The sequence below is a fragment of the Hydra viridissima genome, unplaced genomic scaffold (assembly GCF_058129835.1).
Source record: "Hydra viridissima isolate aposymbiotic clone 2 unplaced genomic scaffold, HvirCarnegie_v1 scaffold_10, whole genome shotgun sequence".
Lineage (NCBI taxonomy): Eukaryota > Metazoa > Cnidaria > Hydrozoa > Anthoathecata > Hydridae > Hydra > Hydra viridissima.
Window position 1 is genome coordinate 8,402,067 of NW_028324309.1, and position 18,952 is coordinate 8,421,018.

Sequence of the window (18,952 nt, forward strand, 5' to 3'; positions counted from 1 at the left end):
TATAGTTAAATGATTATAGAAAAAACAATTCAAAACTTTATTATTTTTTATGTAAAGTACTTCAATATGCTGACAAATAAAACTCTAACAAACAAGATTTAAAAAATAATTTATCAAAAGAATATCTTTTGATTTTTTTTTTTTAAATTAATATATATATATATATGTATATAATATATATATATATATATATATATATATATATATATATATATATATATATATATATATATATATATATCAATATATTTTGTGTTAAGGATATTACAAAAAACACAGGTCATTGAAAATAGTAATTCACTAATAAAACGCAATGACCTAAATAATATAAAGAAAAGACAAGAGAAAAACATAAGAAATAAACTAGTCACATAGCAAAAGTAGAACTTTACAAAAATTTATAAGTAACACTTATAAAACAGACTTTTAAAAGAGTTAAAATATAGGTCAAATAGTTATTATAATGTATTCACATATACATACATATATACACATATACACAAATAAGAAATTATAATATGTACATAAACATAAAGAAAAAAGTTATAGAGGTAAAGAATAAAGTTAAGCGTAACTTTTTAGGTAAAAATGATAGAGTGACGTTAAGAACAGATTCTTGGATCTAAGGATAAAATCTGTTTTTAGGGTGAACGGAAGAGTGTTCCAAGAAAGGATACCCTGATATGTAATGGAATTTATTCCATGTTTAGTTGCCTGTTTTATTTATATATATATATATATATATATATATATATATATATATATATATATATATATATATATATATATATATATATATATATATATATGTATATATAAATATAAATATATATATATATACACATATATACACACACAGACACACACACACACAGACACACACGCATCTCATGAGGAATTATTGTTGAATGCTGGTTTTCATAATGTTTTCTTATTTTTATGAAACTAATGAAAACTCTATTGCATTTATCAAAAGTGCATTTGACTTCTGAACCTCTCGAAGTCAATCCATGTAAATTTCGAAAATGAGAAAAAAGGATATGTAATGATGAAAAACATAATCTACAGAGGAAGCACTTCGTAATTTCTTTCGGAAACCATTTTTAAAAAAATTTTTATTTCAACGGATTTTGTTATTTTATCCGTTGAATTAATGGAATTTCGAAGATTACGTAATTTGTTAACTTGATTCCGTTAATTTTGCTGTTTTTGGAAACGAATTACTTCGTTAATTTAACGGAGACACGCAATCCGTTACTTTTTCTAACGGAATGTTTTTAGAGTGTATAAACATCCATGCAGGTTTGACATCAACACTGATTACAAATCTAATTATGCAAGTGTCAATTTATAAGATAATATTTAAGGAGATTAAATAAATAAAAATTTGAGTAAACTTTATGTTGATTAATATTTGAAGAGTTCAAAAATATTTTGAGGTGATATGTTGAACTCTTGTTTTGTTAAGATGATCAACAGAATATTTTACTTCACAAAACTAATTTCCAACTCAAAATTTAAGACTGTTAAATGAAAATTATTTTTGAGTTTAGGACGAAGTACTATATACAACATAATGTTATTATGTTTAGTTGTTTGCTTTTCCTTTCTCAAATTTTCTTGTTCTGACTTTTTTCCGTTCCAACCTATTTCCATTCTGATATTTTTTTGTTCTGGAATTTTCCTATTTTGAAACTTTTCCATTTATTAAGTAAATGAAAACGTTTAATTTGGATGTAATTTTCCGTTTTGAAATGTTGCTCCGTTGGGACAAGTTTAGAGTTATTTTAATGAAAGTTTTTCAGTAATTCAAAAATGATTTTTTCTAAGTTTTCTCTTGTTTTCCTCTTATGGAATATCTTGGTCCCGGGTAGAAAGGACATAAGTCAATTTGACCAACTTTTTGAGACAGCAGTATCAATCTTTGAAAATTCCTACGTGTAAGTTAGGGTTAGGGATAAATATTTTGTAATATGATTAATAGTCGTCACTGACTTATACCAATTGGACCAAAAAATGAAGCTTTAAATCTACGGAAAAAATTTTTCTTGTGAAAAATTGATTTAAGCCCTTTCTACCCGGGACTAAAGATATATTACATAATATATCATATATATTGCATATTGTATTACATAAAAAGAACACAAGAGATATTTATATTAAAATACTACCAACTACTAGAAAAATACTACCAACTACTTGAAATGGTTATGTTCTAAAACATTGTCAACTTTTAAATTTGTTTGTAATAAATGGATCAAGCGTGAGAAGTAAAAAACCAACAAACCATTCTTTGTCATTTCTTGTTAAAGCTTCATTTGAAATAAATTTAATAACAAGTAAATTTAGAATTGGCAAATTTTCTATTAGGACAAACAAAGAGATTTTACTAAGTAGCTGTATGAGTTTATGGGATGAATAGTACTATTGGAAGGTAAAAGATTCGCCGGTGATGGATTATTTGACTGTAGGAGAAAGTAATATTATTGACCAATCAACGGTATTCATGAAAAAGATGATACTTCCTCCTATGCACAGCTGGACTCAATAAAAGTATTAAAAATTAAAATTGTTAAAATGCTTGAAAAAGTTTCAATATTTCGTTACAATATGGGGGCGTAAAACTCCGTTTTCTTTACAGAATTTTAGACATTTTAATTTAAATTCACAATGAATAGGGAGAGCGAACTCACCAGGATTTTTTTATTATAGAATGAGCATCAAGTTTCATTTTATCCTGAATTAATTAGACAGATTTCCAAAAATTTGGGGTTAATTTGTTATATCTTTGGCCAGGACAATTGTAATGGAGAAAAAACAGCAACTGACATGGGATAGCAAATGACAAGCTGATTATTTCTGGAACTTTAAGCGTTTCAACTCAGATAACCTGAAATCAAACATCGAAATCTTGGAATTGAACATTTTTTACCGTGACTTCATGGTAAAATTTTCGATTCTCGAAATTTTACCGCTTTCTTATAATTTCAGAGTTTTCTCAAAACATTCTAAAACAGGAAAATTATTGCTGTAAGTAATTTTATAATTTATTACAAACGTAATTTAAACTATTATGTATTTATAAACTATTATATATTTATAAATTAATTTATTTCTTCGAATTAATGACCATTTTTATTGTGTGAAAATTTTTTTTTTTCTTTTACGTAACAGAATGTTTATTATTCGTAAAAAGTTTAAAGATTTAATTTCAACGCTCTGGTCTTCAAAAATATTCTCCTTTCACCTTGATGACCACTTAACATAAACGTGGCATTCTTTCCGTCAATTTTTCATGGACGTCAGTTTCACTCTATGAAACTTGTAGCGTTTTTCCCAAATACCAGATTTTGATATTGAACTGATTTCGGTCTCCCATAAAAACTCCATCTGATTTATATCGGGCTATTAATAAATAATTTGGACATGCTCAGCGTTCATAATTTTAAGAGAAAAATTGAACTTTACATAAAACATTGGAGTTTCGAGAGGTAGAGAAATTGCACGTCTTTATTTTTCTATTTCCATTGCGGTTCTTAAGTAATTCATTATAAACTTTAACAACACAGAAAAAATTTTTTAAAGTAATTGATGCTTTAAGATAGGTATGAAATGAGATAAGACTGTAGGAAGCCATTTGAATTTTTTTGGGGTGAGGATAAAAGCACCAACTTTCCTCCTCTATCAGCGTTGACCCTTAAACACCACTTTATTGTTGGAAACATTTTTAAATGAGTTTTTCAAACAATGTAATTTTGCTGTCTAGTCTGATTTAATTGTAACAACGTTTTGTGGAAAAAATGTTACGAGTGAAAAAAAGCTGCTTGTTTCTTTGAGAAGTTAACTCGAAAAAATGTTACGAGTGAAAAAAAACTGCTTGTTTCTTTGAGAAGTCGAAAACTCGAAAAAGATTTTTTAGAGAAGTTGTTGTGATAATACCTTTTTTTTTAGAACAAACTCATTTTTTATTTTAAAATGAGAATTTTAATTTTAAGTTAAATGTTTAAAATGAAAATTTTAATTTTGAATAAATTTTTAAATTAGAATGTTATTGGTTGTAAAGTTAAGAATTTTGGTGTTTTATTAAAAAAAGAGAAAATAGTGATGATTAAGGGGGATCTAAGAAGCGATGGGATAATCTTTCTTTGCTTTCTACTGCCCAAATTTTAAAAAGTAATTTTCTTCTTAGAAAATTAGTTAGATGTGTGAGAGACAAAGTTTTGAAATGCTGTTTCGAAGAGGATGTTGAAGTTAAAAACCTCTTTCAGCGTTCATCTTGGACCAATCTTGTTTATTCATAGTTTAAGATTTCAAAAATATCAAGCGTGTTTTGTTAAATTTTATGACATTCAAAAGCATTCTTATGTAATAATAATATATTACGTCAAATAACCACATTAATGAATTAAGTAGCTACATCAGGGACGGTTCGAGCAAGTTTAAGTTTTTTCATTAAAGTAAACTTATTCAAGTTAAATAAATATCAGTAATAATAAATTACTTTTTTATTTAACATTTCTACTTGAGGAATTATTAAACTAATTGGTGTCAATACCAATTAGTTGTTACTTATTATTGAAATATTCGATCTGCCTTTTATGAATATATACTATTGCAGCTACAATAACTAAATAAAGATTGAGTGTACAATGTGTTAGGATACACTACTTCAATCAAATATTTAATTTTCATTTTTGACTTAATTCTATATTTGAATTTATAATTTGTAATTTTTTTCTTCTCATAATAAATTTTTTTTGTAAAAGTTATGTCCGCTTTAACAAAAAAAAATTTACACTAAAAAAGTCTTATTAAAAGTTTCTGTAAATTTCTTGATTGCTCTTGCATTATTTTGTTTACAAAACTATGTGAAACTGTAAAAAAAAGGAGATTTCTTGTAGAAATTAATAACAAACCTGATCATAATCGAGGTTTTCCGTTCTCTGCGCACTTTTGTATAAATTACTGAAAGCTAGGTGTTTTTGTTTTTGGATGCTAATTATCCAGTAAGCTCACTACATTCTGGCAGACAAATGATGTCTTTGAGACGTCATTTAGCACTTGTTAAAATGAAACCTGATGTCTTATGACTGCTGTGCTATGCAATATTTGTAATGAGCTTTCAAAAAACCTACTTTTTGACGTATTTTTGCGAAGGCGTATTTTAATTGCAATAATTTTTTTTTTTTTTTTAATCTCAATCAAAGTTCCAAACAATGAAAACTTCGACGCCATCTTTTGTTTAGAGATTTTCTTCGGAAATTGGCTGAACGTTACTTTAATTATAGCACAATATTTCTTCCAACTTTTTGCCGCAACTACAGTTGCAACATTAGCAGCAGGAGCAGCATCAACGGCTGCATCAGTAGTAACAATGATAACGAAAATAAATACAGCAAAAAAAAAGCAACAACACCGATCACCTGTTTAAATACAGTAAACCAAATCCCAAACTCAAAAAAACCTTGTTGATCGAATATATTGTGTATTGAAGCGTTTCAATTTTAATTTATTTTTTTAATCTTTTTATCTGATGATTAAATCCTGCTGAGCTTGTTGGCATTACATCATCACTAAACTGACATTGTTATAGGTTAATGGAAAAGCATTTGTTTTACGAACTTAAGCTTTCTTTTTTAAGGAATCGGATGGCTTATAGTTACATTTATTTGTATATTACAAGTTTAGGTGCAAACTATTTCTACTTAATGTTTTTTTTCAACAAAACAAAAGCGTGTCAACGAAGCCTATGTATCAGAAAATAAAAATGCAAGTTAACGAATGTCTAACTCCTTCTAAAATAACATTAATTATCGGCTTAAAATCGTGTTGATTTGAGAGACTCGGTCGAATATTTAAAACAGTTTGATTTGAAGTACTTAATTAGTAATTAAATTGTTAGTAAAGACGGTTAAAAGACGGATCTCAGATTTAAATGCTTACTGTGTAAAATGAGAAAACTGGTGATGGCATTAGCGAAAAAAATCTTGAAAAAAAGGAAAGGGATGGTGTATTCTTGTCGAACAAACATTGGAATACTTGGTGCAAGTGGAGTAGGGAAATCAACAATAGCACGCTCGTTTGCGTTAAATAACAATGAGAGCGTTTCTTATAAACCCACGCTCTCTGAATTGTATAAGCGAAACTTGGCTTTGAAATCGGATAACGGAATTGTTTGTAAACACCAATTATATTTGTTAGATACTTCGGGCGCACTGCGCACAGATTTTCCAGATACGTATAAAAAAACTATAGAAATTTGCGAAGCATTTGTGTTAGTTTTTTCCATGGATGACACGAACAGTTTCACTGAAATGCAATACATTTTGGAAGATATAGACAAAATTAAAAAAACACTTCACACACCAATTCTAATAGTGGCCAATAAAAACGACTTAGTTACATCAAAAAATGCCGCCGTAGCACAAGAGAAGATTGCTTATGTGAATCGCGGATGTTGTTTCCAAAAAAACTGTACGGAGGAATATGTAGACTGCTTCGTGTCGCTTTTGACACAAATTGAGAAAAGGAAAGGAATTGATAGGTCATTCTATGGAGTTCACCTTGCATAAAGGCTTGCATAAAGAGTTGAGTGCATTACAATCAATATTTGTTAGAGTTTTATTTAAATATTTATTTAAATATCATTTTTATTTATATATTGTGGATAAAAATATTTATTTCTTTAGTTAATAATATTTAAACGCGAACGATAAAGAGTTGTAAAATAGCTTCAAAGACCAAATACCGCTGTGCGTAGGGTATGTAAAAAAATACAGTGTGTACATTATCTATACGCTGCTCTTTTTCTTGCCTCTTAAGTACTTGACTTAATGGAAACCCAGGGCTCATGTCACTTTTTGTTTCATCTCGGTGATCATTAAATTCTTCTGTTTAAAAAAACAACCTCATTGTAAAATTCCTGAGTCCCTCAAATCAGTTTTTTATTCACGCAACGGAAACCTTTAAAACATAATTTCAAAAAACCGCAAAAGCCTCTAAACGTTTATGAAGGAAATATTTTTAATATGAAATACCAATCACAAGCTCAACTTTAAATCTACTATCGCAAAGCTCTGATTTTTAAGCAGGAGAAAAAAATATTCTATTTTTTATTTTTTAGAGAAAAAGCATAAATGACATTTAACATAAGTTACATAATATTAATTTTAACGTAAATTATCGTTAACTCACTGTTGATAACATTTCAAGAACAGAAAACGTTTTTTCTGTTCTTTTAAGTAACCATAAATTTCGATTTTATCTTAAAATAGCCAATTATGCTCTCATGCTAGTGGCTCATAATACTTCCACAAGTTTTGTAATTTTGCAAACTTGGCATTTATTCATTTCTAAGAGAATTGTTGTGGTTCGTATTAAGAGGCTTTCCACTGGCATAATATATTCTGTTCGCGTAACGTAATATCTAGAGTACGGGGATGCTTAAAATGTTTTACGGCCCTTTCCATCATTTCGACTTTTCATCCGAATTTTTTTATTAGTAGAAAACTGCCTTTAGATGGCAGTACATAGAGTCGTTAATGAACTTTACATAGAGTCGTTATAAAATGAACTTTACATAAAGTCTTGTTATAAAATGAACTTTACATAGAGTCTTGTTATAAAATGCGATCATTGGTATAGATTCGATCATTTTTATTGAATCTCAGAGACCCAAAAGTTTCGAAATTTTAAAACGTAATCTTTAAATCGCTGATGATTATACTAAGCATAAAACTTTAAGTGGCATATGAAGTTGTATTTCTTTAGCTCTTAATATATGATGCCCTATTTATAAAATCAAGCACTCTTAAACGTACATTTTAGCACATACACATTGATGCGTGAATCATGGTGTAATTTACCCAAATTGTTTATATACGCTTTTCGTGCACTGTGGTGTGTTTGTACTAGTAATTAACTAGATCTTGTTCCCTTTTTATATTAAAATTTGTGGGGATGATGGTTCGTGAGGATAGTGAATTGTAGGGATGGTAATTTATGAAAATCCAAAACAAATACAAAATAAAAAAAAACAGTAAAAACAAAGAGGAGAATATAATTTATCCTGATAAATATCCCCATAATACAATTCCTGACTTCTTAATGCATTTGTCGATAAATTTCCCGGCGATGAAAATCCTGATAAAAAAATTCGCGTTGTTTATAACTTATCAAGCCCCTATTTTAAGACCGATAAGACTAATTAACATTAAATTCGGGAAACGCCCAAATCTTATAAATTTTAATCTGCCACCAATAAATTTTTTGGCACTTTCAACAGCAGCTTTCTTTTCTTACATTAATTCCTCAAAATTTTGATAAACAAACATTTTGATCGGTTCGAATTAAACTTTTTGTTTTTTTTTTACAAGGTAATCTTAAAAAAAAAAAAAGGAGGAGACCAATTATGCAAATTATGTAAACCATTGTGCAAATTATGTAAACTATTGTGGAAATTTTCTTTATAATGTAAAAGGAATCTCAATAAATTAAACCAGGAATAAAAAAGAAAATATCAGATGAAATGATGATAACAGATAACCGCAACAGATGTCAATCATCAGATGATACTGAAGTAATCCAAATCATAAAGCTAGAGTGATCACGTGAAACATTCAATAGATCCTTATCTTTTGTTTTGGTTTAAACATCGGATTGTCAAGGAGAAAGTAAATATAAGAAACAATTATACAAAGAAATACATTGCGAAGTATGATCAAAAAAATTTTTTTTAAATAAACTTTTTTAAAAAATAAGATTGGACATAATTGTTTAACATGCCGTTCTCTGTTGTTGTTTAATAGCTTAGACTATCTTTTTATTTTTTAACAATAAATAAAACGTAGCCTTTAATTTATGCGCATATAAAAAATAACTAAATAACTTGCGAAATCAGAAGAGTTATTTAAAATTTTCATATTGTTTTATATTAAGATGCGCATTTGCAGGAATGGCCGCTAACATGCTTTAAAATATTTTGCTAAGTAAGATAAAAGCTTTTAATAATAAGTATGTAGATAATAGTCATGGGACTTACCCCCTAGAATGTTGTTACATACACATACCATTTTTAATTCAGCTCTCTACCCCAAAACTTATAAGTTATAAGAGATTGTCCAATATAAATTTTAGTTTAAAAAATGGGCGGGATAACTAAGTACCAGTTGACTTTCCCTGTTTCAGATTTTTTTTTTTTTATGAAATTGCAGAAGTAAATCAAATTCGCTGGTCAGTGGTCACGTACAGATATTAAATATGAAGCATATCGAGATTAGCTCTTAACTAATTGCTAACTTATAGTTAATTATGGCAATAGTACTTAAAACCTGCAAGACTGACAATTCCATCTTCGGACAGGTGTCTACTGTTCCATCTTCAATTAATCCTAAAAGCATAGTCGTTGTCATATACTTTTACTATATATAGGTACGTGCGTATCTGCGATTTACGGCACCGATTTTAAAGATAAAATCTGTGACCATTTTTTCACCGCGTGCTCGAGGTAGGTGTCGTAAGGATGGATTTTTCTCGTCTTTTTTTTAGAATTTTATACTGACTTAGATAATATTTTAAAAGTAGAGTGTTGTAAGTTTATTGCAATTTGTTTTTCTTTTGCAGTTACTAACTTTTTTAGTGATTTCATTTCTATTGAAAACTTCACTCCTTTTCTAGAAGTGAATTGACATTGAAGGAATGATGGGTTTTTTTCTAACTTTTGAATCAATTTTATATATCTATTTTCTATGTACCTACCAAATTTCATTAAAAAATAATGACACACTCATATACTATTTTTGCACGCAGTAAAGGTACAAAATATTCTTCTATTGTAGAGGTTGGGGGTGGGGTTGGTGGTGGTGGTGGGGGGATTTACAATAATGAGCATTTTGTATATTTGACTTTTTTATTCATTAAAATATTGTTTTTTAGAACAATGAAACTTTATTTAAAACGTTGGTGATTTTTTTAAAGTATTCAAAACATGATTTACACATAAACACACAAAAAAAACCATATTCTGTTATTAGTTGAATAAAAATATAATCGAGGCAAAGTAATGAGCTAAAAACTAAACAATGAAGTTCTATTATAAAGCCACCGTAAGCCGAACGCTAATTTTTTAAGTTGGTTGCAGTTTTCTTGAGCATTGCTTATAATGAATTTTTATCACTTTAATGGGCATAACTTTTAGTAGAATCATTAGTTTTTTATGAAATTTTCACCATCGTAATACTGATTTAAAGCTCTTTACAATGATGTAAAATAATTAAATAGTTGAATAGTTTAAAAATTTTGCACACATACCTACTATATACGCAGAAATGAAGATTGGAATGTTTTGAAAGAAAGCCCGGGAACAACAAACAAGAAGCCAATAAATTCTACTTTTCTTCATCAACTCTGATGTTTAAGTTAACACAAACATGAACATTAACTTTCTGCGGAAAAAAATTAGGCCATGGATGCCAATTACGGTTGTATTCCAATAGGATGAAGTTCCTCCTCATACAGCTAAGAAGATACAAGAATTGGTTAAGGAAAACGACCTTTATCATCAAGCAGTGAAACTCCATTTGCAACGACATGTCAAGAAGATCTGCAAAAAAATTTAAGGCTGTGATCGATTGCAATGAGTATTTTATTGAAAAGGAAATTAAAAAGTTCATGTGAGAAATGTATGTAACAAACTTCTTAAATGAGTTTATGATATCATTTTCTTAATTTAATCACTTCTCATCTAATTAGACGACTCTTCATAATTGGTCAATATGGGAAAATTGAAAGGAGTTATCAAATGGACAAAATTTTAGCCTAATACAGTGACTAATTTCTCAACTCCCTATGAATGGCTTCTATTGAGACATGTTTTCGAGTTTGATGATTAGATGAGAAATAAAATTAAAAGTAGACTTATTTAGATTATAAACTATATAATTATAATTAATAAATTATTAATTATGCAATAATTATAATAAAGTAACAGTAATTCATTTAAAAAATTAGGAACTTTTCGCTCCTAAAAATATTATTAGTGAATTAAGTTTAGATTAAAGATATCTTTTCGCAATGAGTTAAATGATTATCAACCTTTAATTAGCCATATTTGTGTAGAAGATATTTTTGTACCCTTTTATGTAATTTGAAAGTTGTTCTAATAAAACTTAACATTTGTGTATGGCTAGGGGCGATAGTTCAAAACAACTTATTTACACAAAATTGTTTTACAGCTCTGAAAATCTATTAACACAAAATTAAAAAGTATTTAAAAAATTCATCAATTTATTAAATCTTTGAAGTATAAACCTCGCACCTCCTAATTCCGTGGAAATGTGCTAATTTGGGGATTATCTGGATGGAAAATACGATACAGATACGATACGTACCGCAAAAACAACCGTACCTCAAAAACTATAAAATTAGTTAAAGTGACCAAGCTTGTGGTAAAGATTCAAGACACCAAAGCTTTGATATACTATGGTAGCGAATCTTTCTACTTATGAATTAAATTAGTATCAATATTCGCCCTTTTTTGTAAGTAACTGAGCCAAAAGCTCAGTTATTTACAAAAAGATTTGTGGTGCATCAGATGTTTTTTCAAAGAGTAAGTTAGCAGTATTTGTTTTTTTTTTAAAGCAGATCATGCTCATAGATTCAATAGACGGACTGCAAAGATACTATTAATTACTTGATGGCGGTATTTTTGGAACACAAACCAAAAAAATTAAAAGTTCTGTTGACAATAATTTCAAAACCATTCCTAAAAAAGTAATCAAACCAAACAAAACGGAAAGAACTAATTTACAAAAATAAAGAAAAAATTGTCATTCGTACCACGCGCTTATTTTCGATTTCGTTTAATAATTCTTAGAAGTCTCTGCGGACGTTGATTTAAAAATTCCTGTCCTTGTTTAGTCGAGTCGAGATTGAGGATATCGAAAATAGAGGCCTAATATAATATTAAATGTTTAAGCATGGTTGCCTCATTTTTAAGGAGATTTTAGTCATCTTACCAATTTAGATTCTTTACATGAGATTTCATATTTTACTATCATAAATAAATGATCTTAGTTGCATTTCATCAAGTTAAAAATTCTTCTTTACGCCTACGACAACATTTATTGCATTTGAGGCGCAATTTGATCATGGCTCAAAATTATTGCAAGAGATCATATGAGGTGAGCCTAAATTGAAAAAATCTTAGTAGATTTTTGTATCCAATCCTTTCCCTAGCTATAAGTCAAATAAGTTAAATATAGTTAGCAATAGGTGTAACAGTCAAGGGCAACCTGAAGTTAAAGACCACTTTGTAAACATAATTTTTGGTCAATAGAAGTTTGCAGCATTTATTTAGTTGAGCAAGAGAAATAAATTTTGAGTTAGCCTTAATTTTACTAAATAGAATTCAAATAGCATTGATAAATGCACATCTTTTTTATAACCTCAAATTTGTGTAAGTTTTACACATTTTGCATACTTATTTTGAACATAAAACTTTGATTTGTACAAAAGACTAATGTATGTTAAATATCATCTTAAGGATGCAATAAAGGAGTTGAATTGTTTGCAATCAAATGCTGTTGTTATTGAAAAGTTACGTAACAAACAGGGTCAATTTCAACAAAGTAGTCTTCCAGAGATTCGAGCGTTTTTATTACAAATGAGTGTAAAAGTAAGAATATAGTTAATGATATTTATTAAAATATTTGTTAACATTTACTAACATAACAGAAATCAAAAAGAATGTTTTATATTAATTTGTTTTTTTTTTTTTTTTTTTAATGGTTAATGCTTGTACAGTTTTTAATTCAAATATCTAGTATAAAAGTTCTATTTTGTCAAATATGATTTTATATAAGATTTATTACCACTACTTGCAGTTATTTTGGGTTACATAGTGATATTTTTTCATTTGGAAACATGACCTGATTTTTTTAATTTAGTTACATATAAAAATTATTTTAAAGCAGTTTTTTTAAGGTTGCTGACTTGGATTCTTTAAATATAATTCATGTCAGTGGTACAAAGGGAAAGGTAAGTAAACTTAATTATCTTTCTTTGGCAAGCTCTAGCTTTATTCCAAATGTTAATATTTAATGGAAAAGAATAGTCTCACTTATGCACAATTTTGTTTCCTACAGGGTTCAGTCTCAGCATTTTGTGAGAGCATTTTGCGACATTCTGGTTTGAAAACTGGATTATACACGTTAGTAAGCTTCATATGTTTTAGTAAATTTTCTTAATTTGTTTTATTTGGTTTATGTGTTGATTTATTCTATTTCATTTTTTTTAATAGTTGTACTTTATCAACTTATATTGCTTTCTAACTATAGTTTATCATTATTATGTAAAAAGGTTTTAAGTATATGTTTTAGAAGACTAATTTTCAAGTTAAAACAGGTCTCCCCATTTGGTTGAGGTACGTGAGAGAATCCAAATAAATGGTAAACCATTACAAAAAGAAAAGTTTGCAGATCACTTCTTTAAGTGTTATGATTTGTTGCTGAAGAGCTGCGTAAGAAGTTTTTTACTTTAAGTCTTTAGACATCTGCATCTAAATAAGATTAGTTTCATTGAGAGCTATGAAAGCATCTGTAGATATTAAAGCCAAGGGTAGTCTTAAACAAATTTACAAATTCTATGTTGATATTTTTATTTATTAAGCATATTATTTTAATATTGCTTTTACAAGTTAAACTTTTTTTCGATTCAATAAAAAAAAAAAAGGTGATAGTTTTTTTTGTAACATGTTAGTTAATGAGCTTTAAGTGAGTTAATTCAGGAATAGTTAATTTAGTTTCATTACTTTGCAAGTACAACTAAAAAAAAAACAAATAAATTAAATACAACTCTTTTTAACAAATTATGTAGAAATAGTTTTATTTCTGAAATTTACTTTTAACTTGAAATTTTAGGTTAATCAAGAAGATAAATTGCCTGGCTATTTCCGTTTTTTAACACTTATGGCATTTCAAGTGTTTCTAATTGAAAAGGTCTGACCTTTAGTTTTTTATTTTATCAATATCTCTAAAGAAAATAAAAGTTCAAATGAAAATCATGTCTAAAATTTCATTTACAGGTTGATGTTGCAATCCTTGAAGTAGGAATTGGTGGAGCTTATGATTGCACCAATGTTATATTGTATGTAAATCATTCTATCTAGAGTTTTAAATAATTTATTACATTTTTTTGGCTGACTATGTTTCTAAATATTTGATAGAAATCCTGTTGTTTGTGGTATATCAAGACTTGATTTGGATCATACTGCTCTACTTGGCAACACAATATCAAAAATTGCATGGCACAAATCTGGCATTATGAAGGTATTATTGTTGTAATATTTATTTTGGGTAAAAGAAGTTGTTTGATAAAGACTAATTCACTTCAGAATTTATCAATACTTTTAATACATTTTAAGTTTAAAAAAAAACTAAAGTTTATAAGTTTAAAAAGTTGTTTGGGAACATTATTTAGCCAGGCAGACCAACTCTCAGTATAAAGCAAGTTAAAGATGCAGAAAATGTTTTGTATCAAAGAGCCACTGAGTTTCAAGTAAAAATATATTGACTTTTTTATAGGAAAATTTTTTTCTTTTAGTTATTACTTTCTACTTATCTTATTTAAATATCATATTATTTTTATGTTAAAATTGTTTTTTTTGTAATGTTTTATCAGTTTTTCTTTTAGACTATGCTTTATTTAGTGCCTCATTTACAATCATTTCTATGTCCTGTTCCAGGTAATAAAATTTTTTATAAATGAACCAATTATAGTGTTCTATTTGTTTTTATGGAAAAAATTTTTAACTCCAAAATAATAGGACATAAGAAATTCAATTAGCATGCTATGTTGTTATTATGGTTGTTTATTCAATTTAAATTTGTTCAACAATAGTTAATGGTTTGGAAAAAGAAAAAGAAAGAAACGAATTTATATTAACTATATATTAATTATCTATTAAGTAAATTTCTCTATGAACTAAACTTTTCTAAACATTTTTTAGACAAATAAGCCTCAATCTATAAGTGATTCTTTTTTTTTTTTTTTGCTATAGAAGGCTTAATAGTAGTTATGATAGTTTCTATTTCTTTTTTTTAGAGCTTGGTTTAGATGGAGAGCATCAAAAAGAAAATGCTTCACTTGCTGTTCAACTTTGTCGTGTATGGTTTCAACAAAAGAATTCTTGTGAGATTTTTTTTTGTCTGAAGAATAGATTTGTGAAAGTAAATTTTTATTATCATAAGTTTGTATTTTTGATATATAAATTATGTTTGATTTTAAAAACATGCTTAGTTTAAAATATTAGTTTGAATTTGCATTTTATTCCAGTTATAAGTTTGAATAAAAGTTTTCTTTTTTTCTTCAGATTTGCGTAAGACTATTTTATCAGAAGAAGAAAAAATTGAGCTTATGAAAGACATACTTATTGACAAAGAAGGGTATATGTCCACTTTAAATCTGCCTAATTCTTTCTGTCAAGGTATTTTTATTTCTGAAGGAATTTATATTTCCTAATTCAATCCCTAGATTCATTACAAATAATTTTATTTTTCTTATTTGTTTGGTTGGTTTCCTGGCTTTGTATATCTCAACCATATTATTTATATTAATAGTTTTATATTAGATGATTGAATATGAGTACTGTGAAGAAGAAGGTTGAGAAATGGTTAATGTTAAATAAGATTTTAAGATTTTTTCCATAAACTTTTTTAGGCTTGTTGAAAACTAGATGGCCTGGTCGCTGTCTGATTATTAATAGGGAGCAGATAAGTTTTTATATTGATGGCGCTCATACTCCTGAGAGCATAAAGGTTTTTTTTTTTTGTTTTTTTTTTGTTGCAATAGGTTTATGATTTTAATACTATTTATTGAATAAAATATGCATTTGAAGTTCACTTACATCGTTTTGCTTATTTCTAATTTTAGGCTTGCGTTCAATGGTTCAAATCAAAGCAAGAACATTCCATTGTTAGGTATTTTATTGAAAATGTTTTTTCTTTTTGTCAAGATTTTCACTATTATTCTTTCTTACAACTCTTTTTCTATATATGTAAAAAAATCAAATCAAATCAAAACTGTCCAATTTAAACCTCTTTAATTTTAATTGAAAATTTTTTTTATTTTAACACTAATTTCTTTTTAAATAAGAAATGACGTATTTCGAATACTGCTATTCAATGTCACTGGTGATAGAGACGCATTTCCTCTTCTTATGACTTTATCCGTAAGTTTCGTTGCTACCAGCACAAAGGTTTGAAAGGCTTATGATTCTTTTCCATAAGTTTAATTGAACATCACAAACTACTTTTATTTATGCAAATCATAAATATATTTAATCTACACAACTGAAGACGGTGCCTTGATCAACGTGCTATCCGACTGATGAGTCGGGTAGTATATTGATCGAGGCACCGTCGTCAGTTGTGTAGATTAAAGCTTGTTTTAGGAATTAGGTTTTGATTATGCTGTGTTCTGTCCAAGTGTTTTAACATCACAAACAGACATGAAATTTTCAGGTTAGTATGTTACAAATTGAGTTAAACGTGTGGTGCAAAATACTGCAATTGTTGTAACCTACGCAAGTATCGTGTCATAAATAAAAAAAAAGCAAAGAAATTATTTTTATGCATGACTTCCTCTTCAGATACTGCAAATTTAAATGTTTCTGTAAATAATCAACTGATAAACTGTGACCGAATTCATCGTGCGTGGTTAAGTGTCGTAAAGCAGATGCCCCGTTCAGATGATAACATTAGTCAACCCGGTAATCACTCGTTTATCTTCCCGCAAATCGACACTGCTGTAAGGTGGCTGGCAAACAATAAAGATAGAGATATTGCTGAGCCTGAGTTGGGTGGCCCAATAGTTCCAACCAAAATGGCTCAATGTCAGCACGTTCAAGTTCTCGTAACTGGTAGTTTACATTTAGTGGGTGGATTTCTTAAGTATTTGGGACCAAAATTTTATAATGTATTTTCTGACTGATATAAGTTTTATAGTTAAATATTATTGTAATTAAACGAGTTTGATACTAATATATCATTATTACAGTCTCTTTTATTGGGGAATTTAAAGCCCTGCCCTAGAAGTGATCATTTCCAGAAAATGCTCATCATAGAATAGCATCGATAAGTTACAAGTAATCACTTAAAAACGTTTTTGTTTTTTTGATTTTGTTTTCTTGTTTTTAAATAACACAAAATGTTAAAACTTTTTACTTAAACGTTTATATTAAAAAAAGTTTTAAAATTAATAAAGGATACAATAACGGTTTGTTCCTGGGAACAAAAATTAAAACAGCGCCTTTTACTTACTTAGAAGAAAATATATATTTATAACAACTTAAAAATCATTTTCATAATTTTTTCTTTAAAAGTTAACTTTTTTTCGCGAAACGAATGAGTTTCATAAAACAAGTTTCTCGCTAATAGTAACTTAAGAATGTTACTTTAAATGCGGCTAAATCTGCAAGTATATTGTTTAGGACGTAGAAATATCACTGTTATTGAATAATTCGTTAGGTCACTGGCTGTATTGGGGTGTTCTGGAGGATATTCCTAAAAAGGATACATTAGCATACAACGGAATTAATTCCATGTAATATAAACGTTTATCAATAATCTTTAGGTTTTTGCGTTTTGTAATAATTTTTACTATTTCCCATGACCTGTTTTTGCTACATTCTTGTCAAAACAAATTATATTGATAACGATTGGTACTGAATACATGCAATAATAATTTCAAGAACGTCAATTTCTTCTTTTTGCAACATTACTACATTGAGAAAAACCGGTATAAATCGCAATACAATGTCTTTAAACACATGTTTAAGTCGTTGTTACCTATAGTTAGATTTATTGAGTTCGTCAAAATAGGACATACTTTACAAGTCAACTTGATATGGATAGCTTTCGGAAAAATGTTCAATCAGGAATTGAAAAGGTTCGACGCTATTCTTTAGGGCTTAAATTTACAGACAAAGTTGATTTGTCGAAGATCAAAGATTACTTTTGCCGAGATATAATAGTTAGTACACGAAAACTTGAAGAATTTGCGACTCTGACAGCAGAAGAAAAAGTTGAGAGTATCCGAAGAATTGGCATAGCGTCGTGGATCGGTGGCCCGGCAGCTTTAAATAAAGCAGGAGCTCAGTTGTTTCAATTAATAAGATTGTTTAATAAAGAGCATATAGATATTCGAATTGAAATTGTAAAATGTGTATCAGAAATTTGTTGGTTTAATAAGTATTATCAGGAACAAATTCGCACTGAAGGGTTCCTTGAAACACTCCTTGATACATTGAAAATCGAAAATCCTTTGTATCTAAAACTACAAAAATGGATTATTTATGCGTTGATATGCTTCTTATCGGAGAACGTTGAAAACCACAAGCTTATACTTGAGTATTGTTCTTATCAAACACTTTTGAGATTCAAATCAGAGAGTTGGTACTTTTGGTCAAGAAATGAAGCCAATGTTTTAATTGGCATCTTGGGATATGAGATATGAGAAATCTCTATTGATAAAATAAGAACTACTAATGAATTAACGAAATGTGTTAAAACGTTGTTTAATGAAGACGCAAAAAATGTAGACCACTTTGATGAAATTTATCTCATTTCATTTAAGATACAAAAAAATAAAAAAAGAAATAAGAGGGGCAACAAATTTCTTGAGTTAAGTTGACGAAAAATGAAATTGTAAAATGCAAAGGTTAAAATTCTGGGTTGAGCATATTTTTAGAATATGCTCAACCCAGAATTTGAGCATATTCTAAAAATATGCTCAACCCAGAATTTTAACCTTAAAGAGGAGGGTAAAATCTAAAAGACGAAAGTATAATTTGAAAGAGGAAGGTAAATTAAAAAAAAAAGAGAGTATAATTTAAAAGAGTAGGGCATAATTTGAAAGAGTGGTTTGAAAATATAGTTTGAAAAAGGCGGGTATAATT

At 28.2% G+C, this 18,952-nt stretch overlaps 2 protein-coding genes across 6 annotated transcripts; both read left to right on the forward strand.

The window, feature by feature from the left end:
• Positions 1 to 6,005: 6,005 nt before the first annotated feature.
• LOC149882993 (GTP-binding protein drn-1-like) lies at positions 6,006 to 6,572 on the forward strand. Its single transcript, XM_090100987.1, has one exon. It carries the CDS (start codon positions 6,006 to 6,008, stop codon positions 6,570 to 6,572), a length of 567 nt encoding a protein of 188 aa, XP_089957113.1.
• A 5,326-nt stretch (positions 6,573 to 11,898) lies between these two features.
• On the forward strand, positions 11,899 to 17,046 carry LOC145182097 (folylpolyglutamate synthase, mitochondrial-like). Of its 5 annotated transcripts, none has more exons than XR_016456151.1 (17): positions 11,899 to 12,179; positions 12,542 to 12,673; positions 12,982 to 13,035; positions 13,143 to 13,207; positions 13,402 to 13,516; positions 13,917 to 13,994; positions 14,081 to 14,142; positions 14,222 to 14,324; positions 14,476 to 14,553; positions 14,705 to 14,740; positions 15,100 to 15,186; positions 15,368 to 15,481; positions 15,715 to 15,812; positions 15,928 to 15,974; positions 16,150 to 16,225; positions 16,448 to 16,517; positions 16,646 to 17,046. XR_016456151.1 is itself a non-coding variant. In XM_090099533.1 (17 exons), the coding sequence occupies exons 1-17, from the start codon at positions 12,063 to 12,065 to the stop codon at positions 16,984 to 16,986; spliced, it is 1,689 nt and encodes a 562-aa protein (XP_089955659.1). In that variant the 5' UTR covers positions 11,903 to 12,062; the 3' UTR covers positions 16,987 to 17,046. The 5 variants fall into 5 exon arrangements, 3 of the variants coding, with proteins under 3 accessions (XP_089955659.1, XP_089955660.1, XP_089955661.1); XM_090099533.1 differs by having other exon boundaries at positions 11,903 to 12,179; positions 14,689 to 14,740; XR_016456150.1 differs by having other exon boundaries at positions 11,905 to 12,179; positions 16,455 to 16,517.
• The last annotated feature ends 1,906 nt before the right edge of the window (positions 17,047 to 18,952 follow it).

Bases quoted from the DNA above. Each gene is read 5' to 3' on its own strand.
- LOC145182097 (XM_090099533.1), top strand. From the start codon at position 12,063: ATGATCTTAGTTGCATTTCATCAAGTTAAAAATTCTTCTTTACGCCTA. The intron at 13,517-13,916 runs GTAAGAAGTTTT...TTGAAATTTTAG, and splicing joins ATTTGTTGCTGAAGAGCTGC to GTTAATCAAGAAGATAAATT. The intron at 16,518-16,645 runs GTTAGTATGTTA...CTTCCTCTTCAG, and splicing joins AACAGACATGAAATTTTCAG to ATACTGCAAATTTAAATGTT.
- LOC149882993 (XM_090100987.1), top strand. From the start codon at position 6,006: ATGGTGTATTCTTGTCGAACAAACATTGGAATACTTGGTGCAAGTGGA.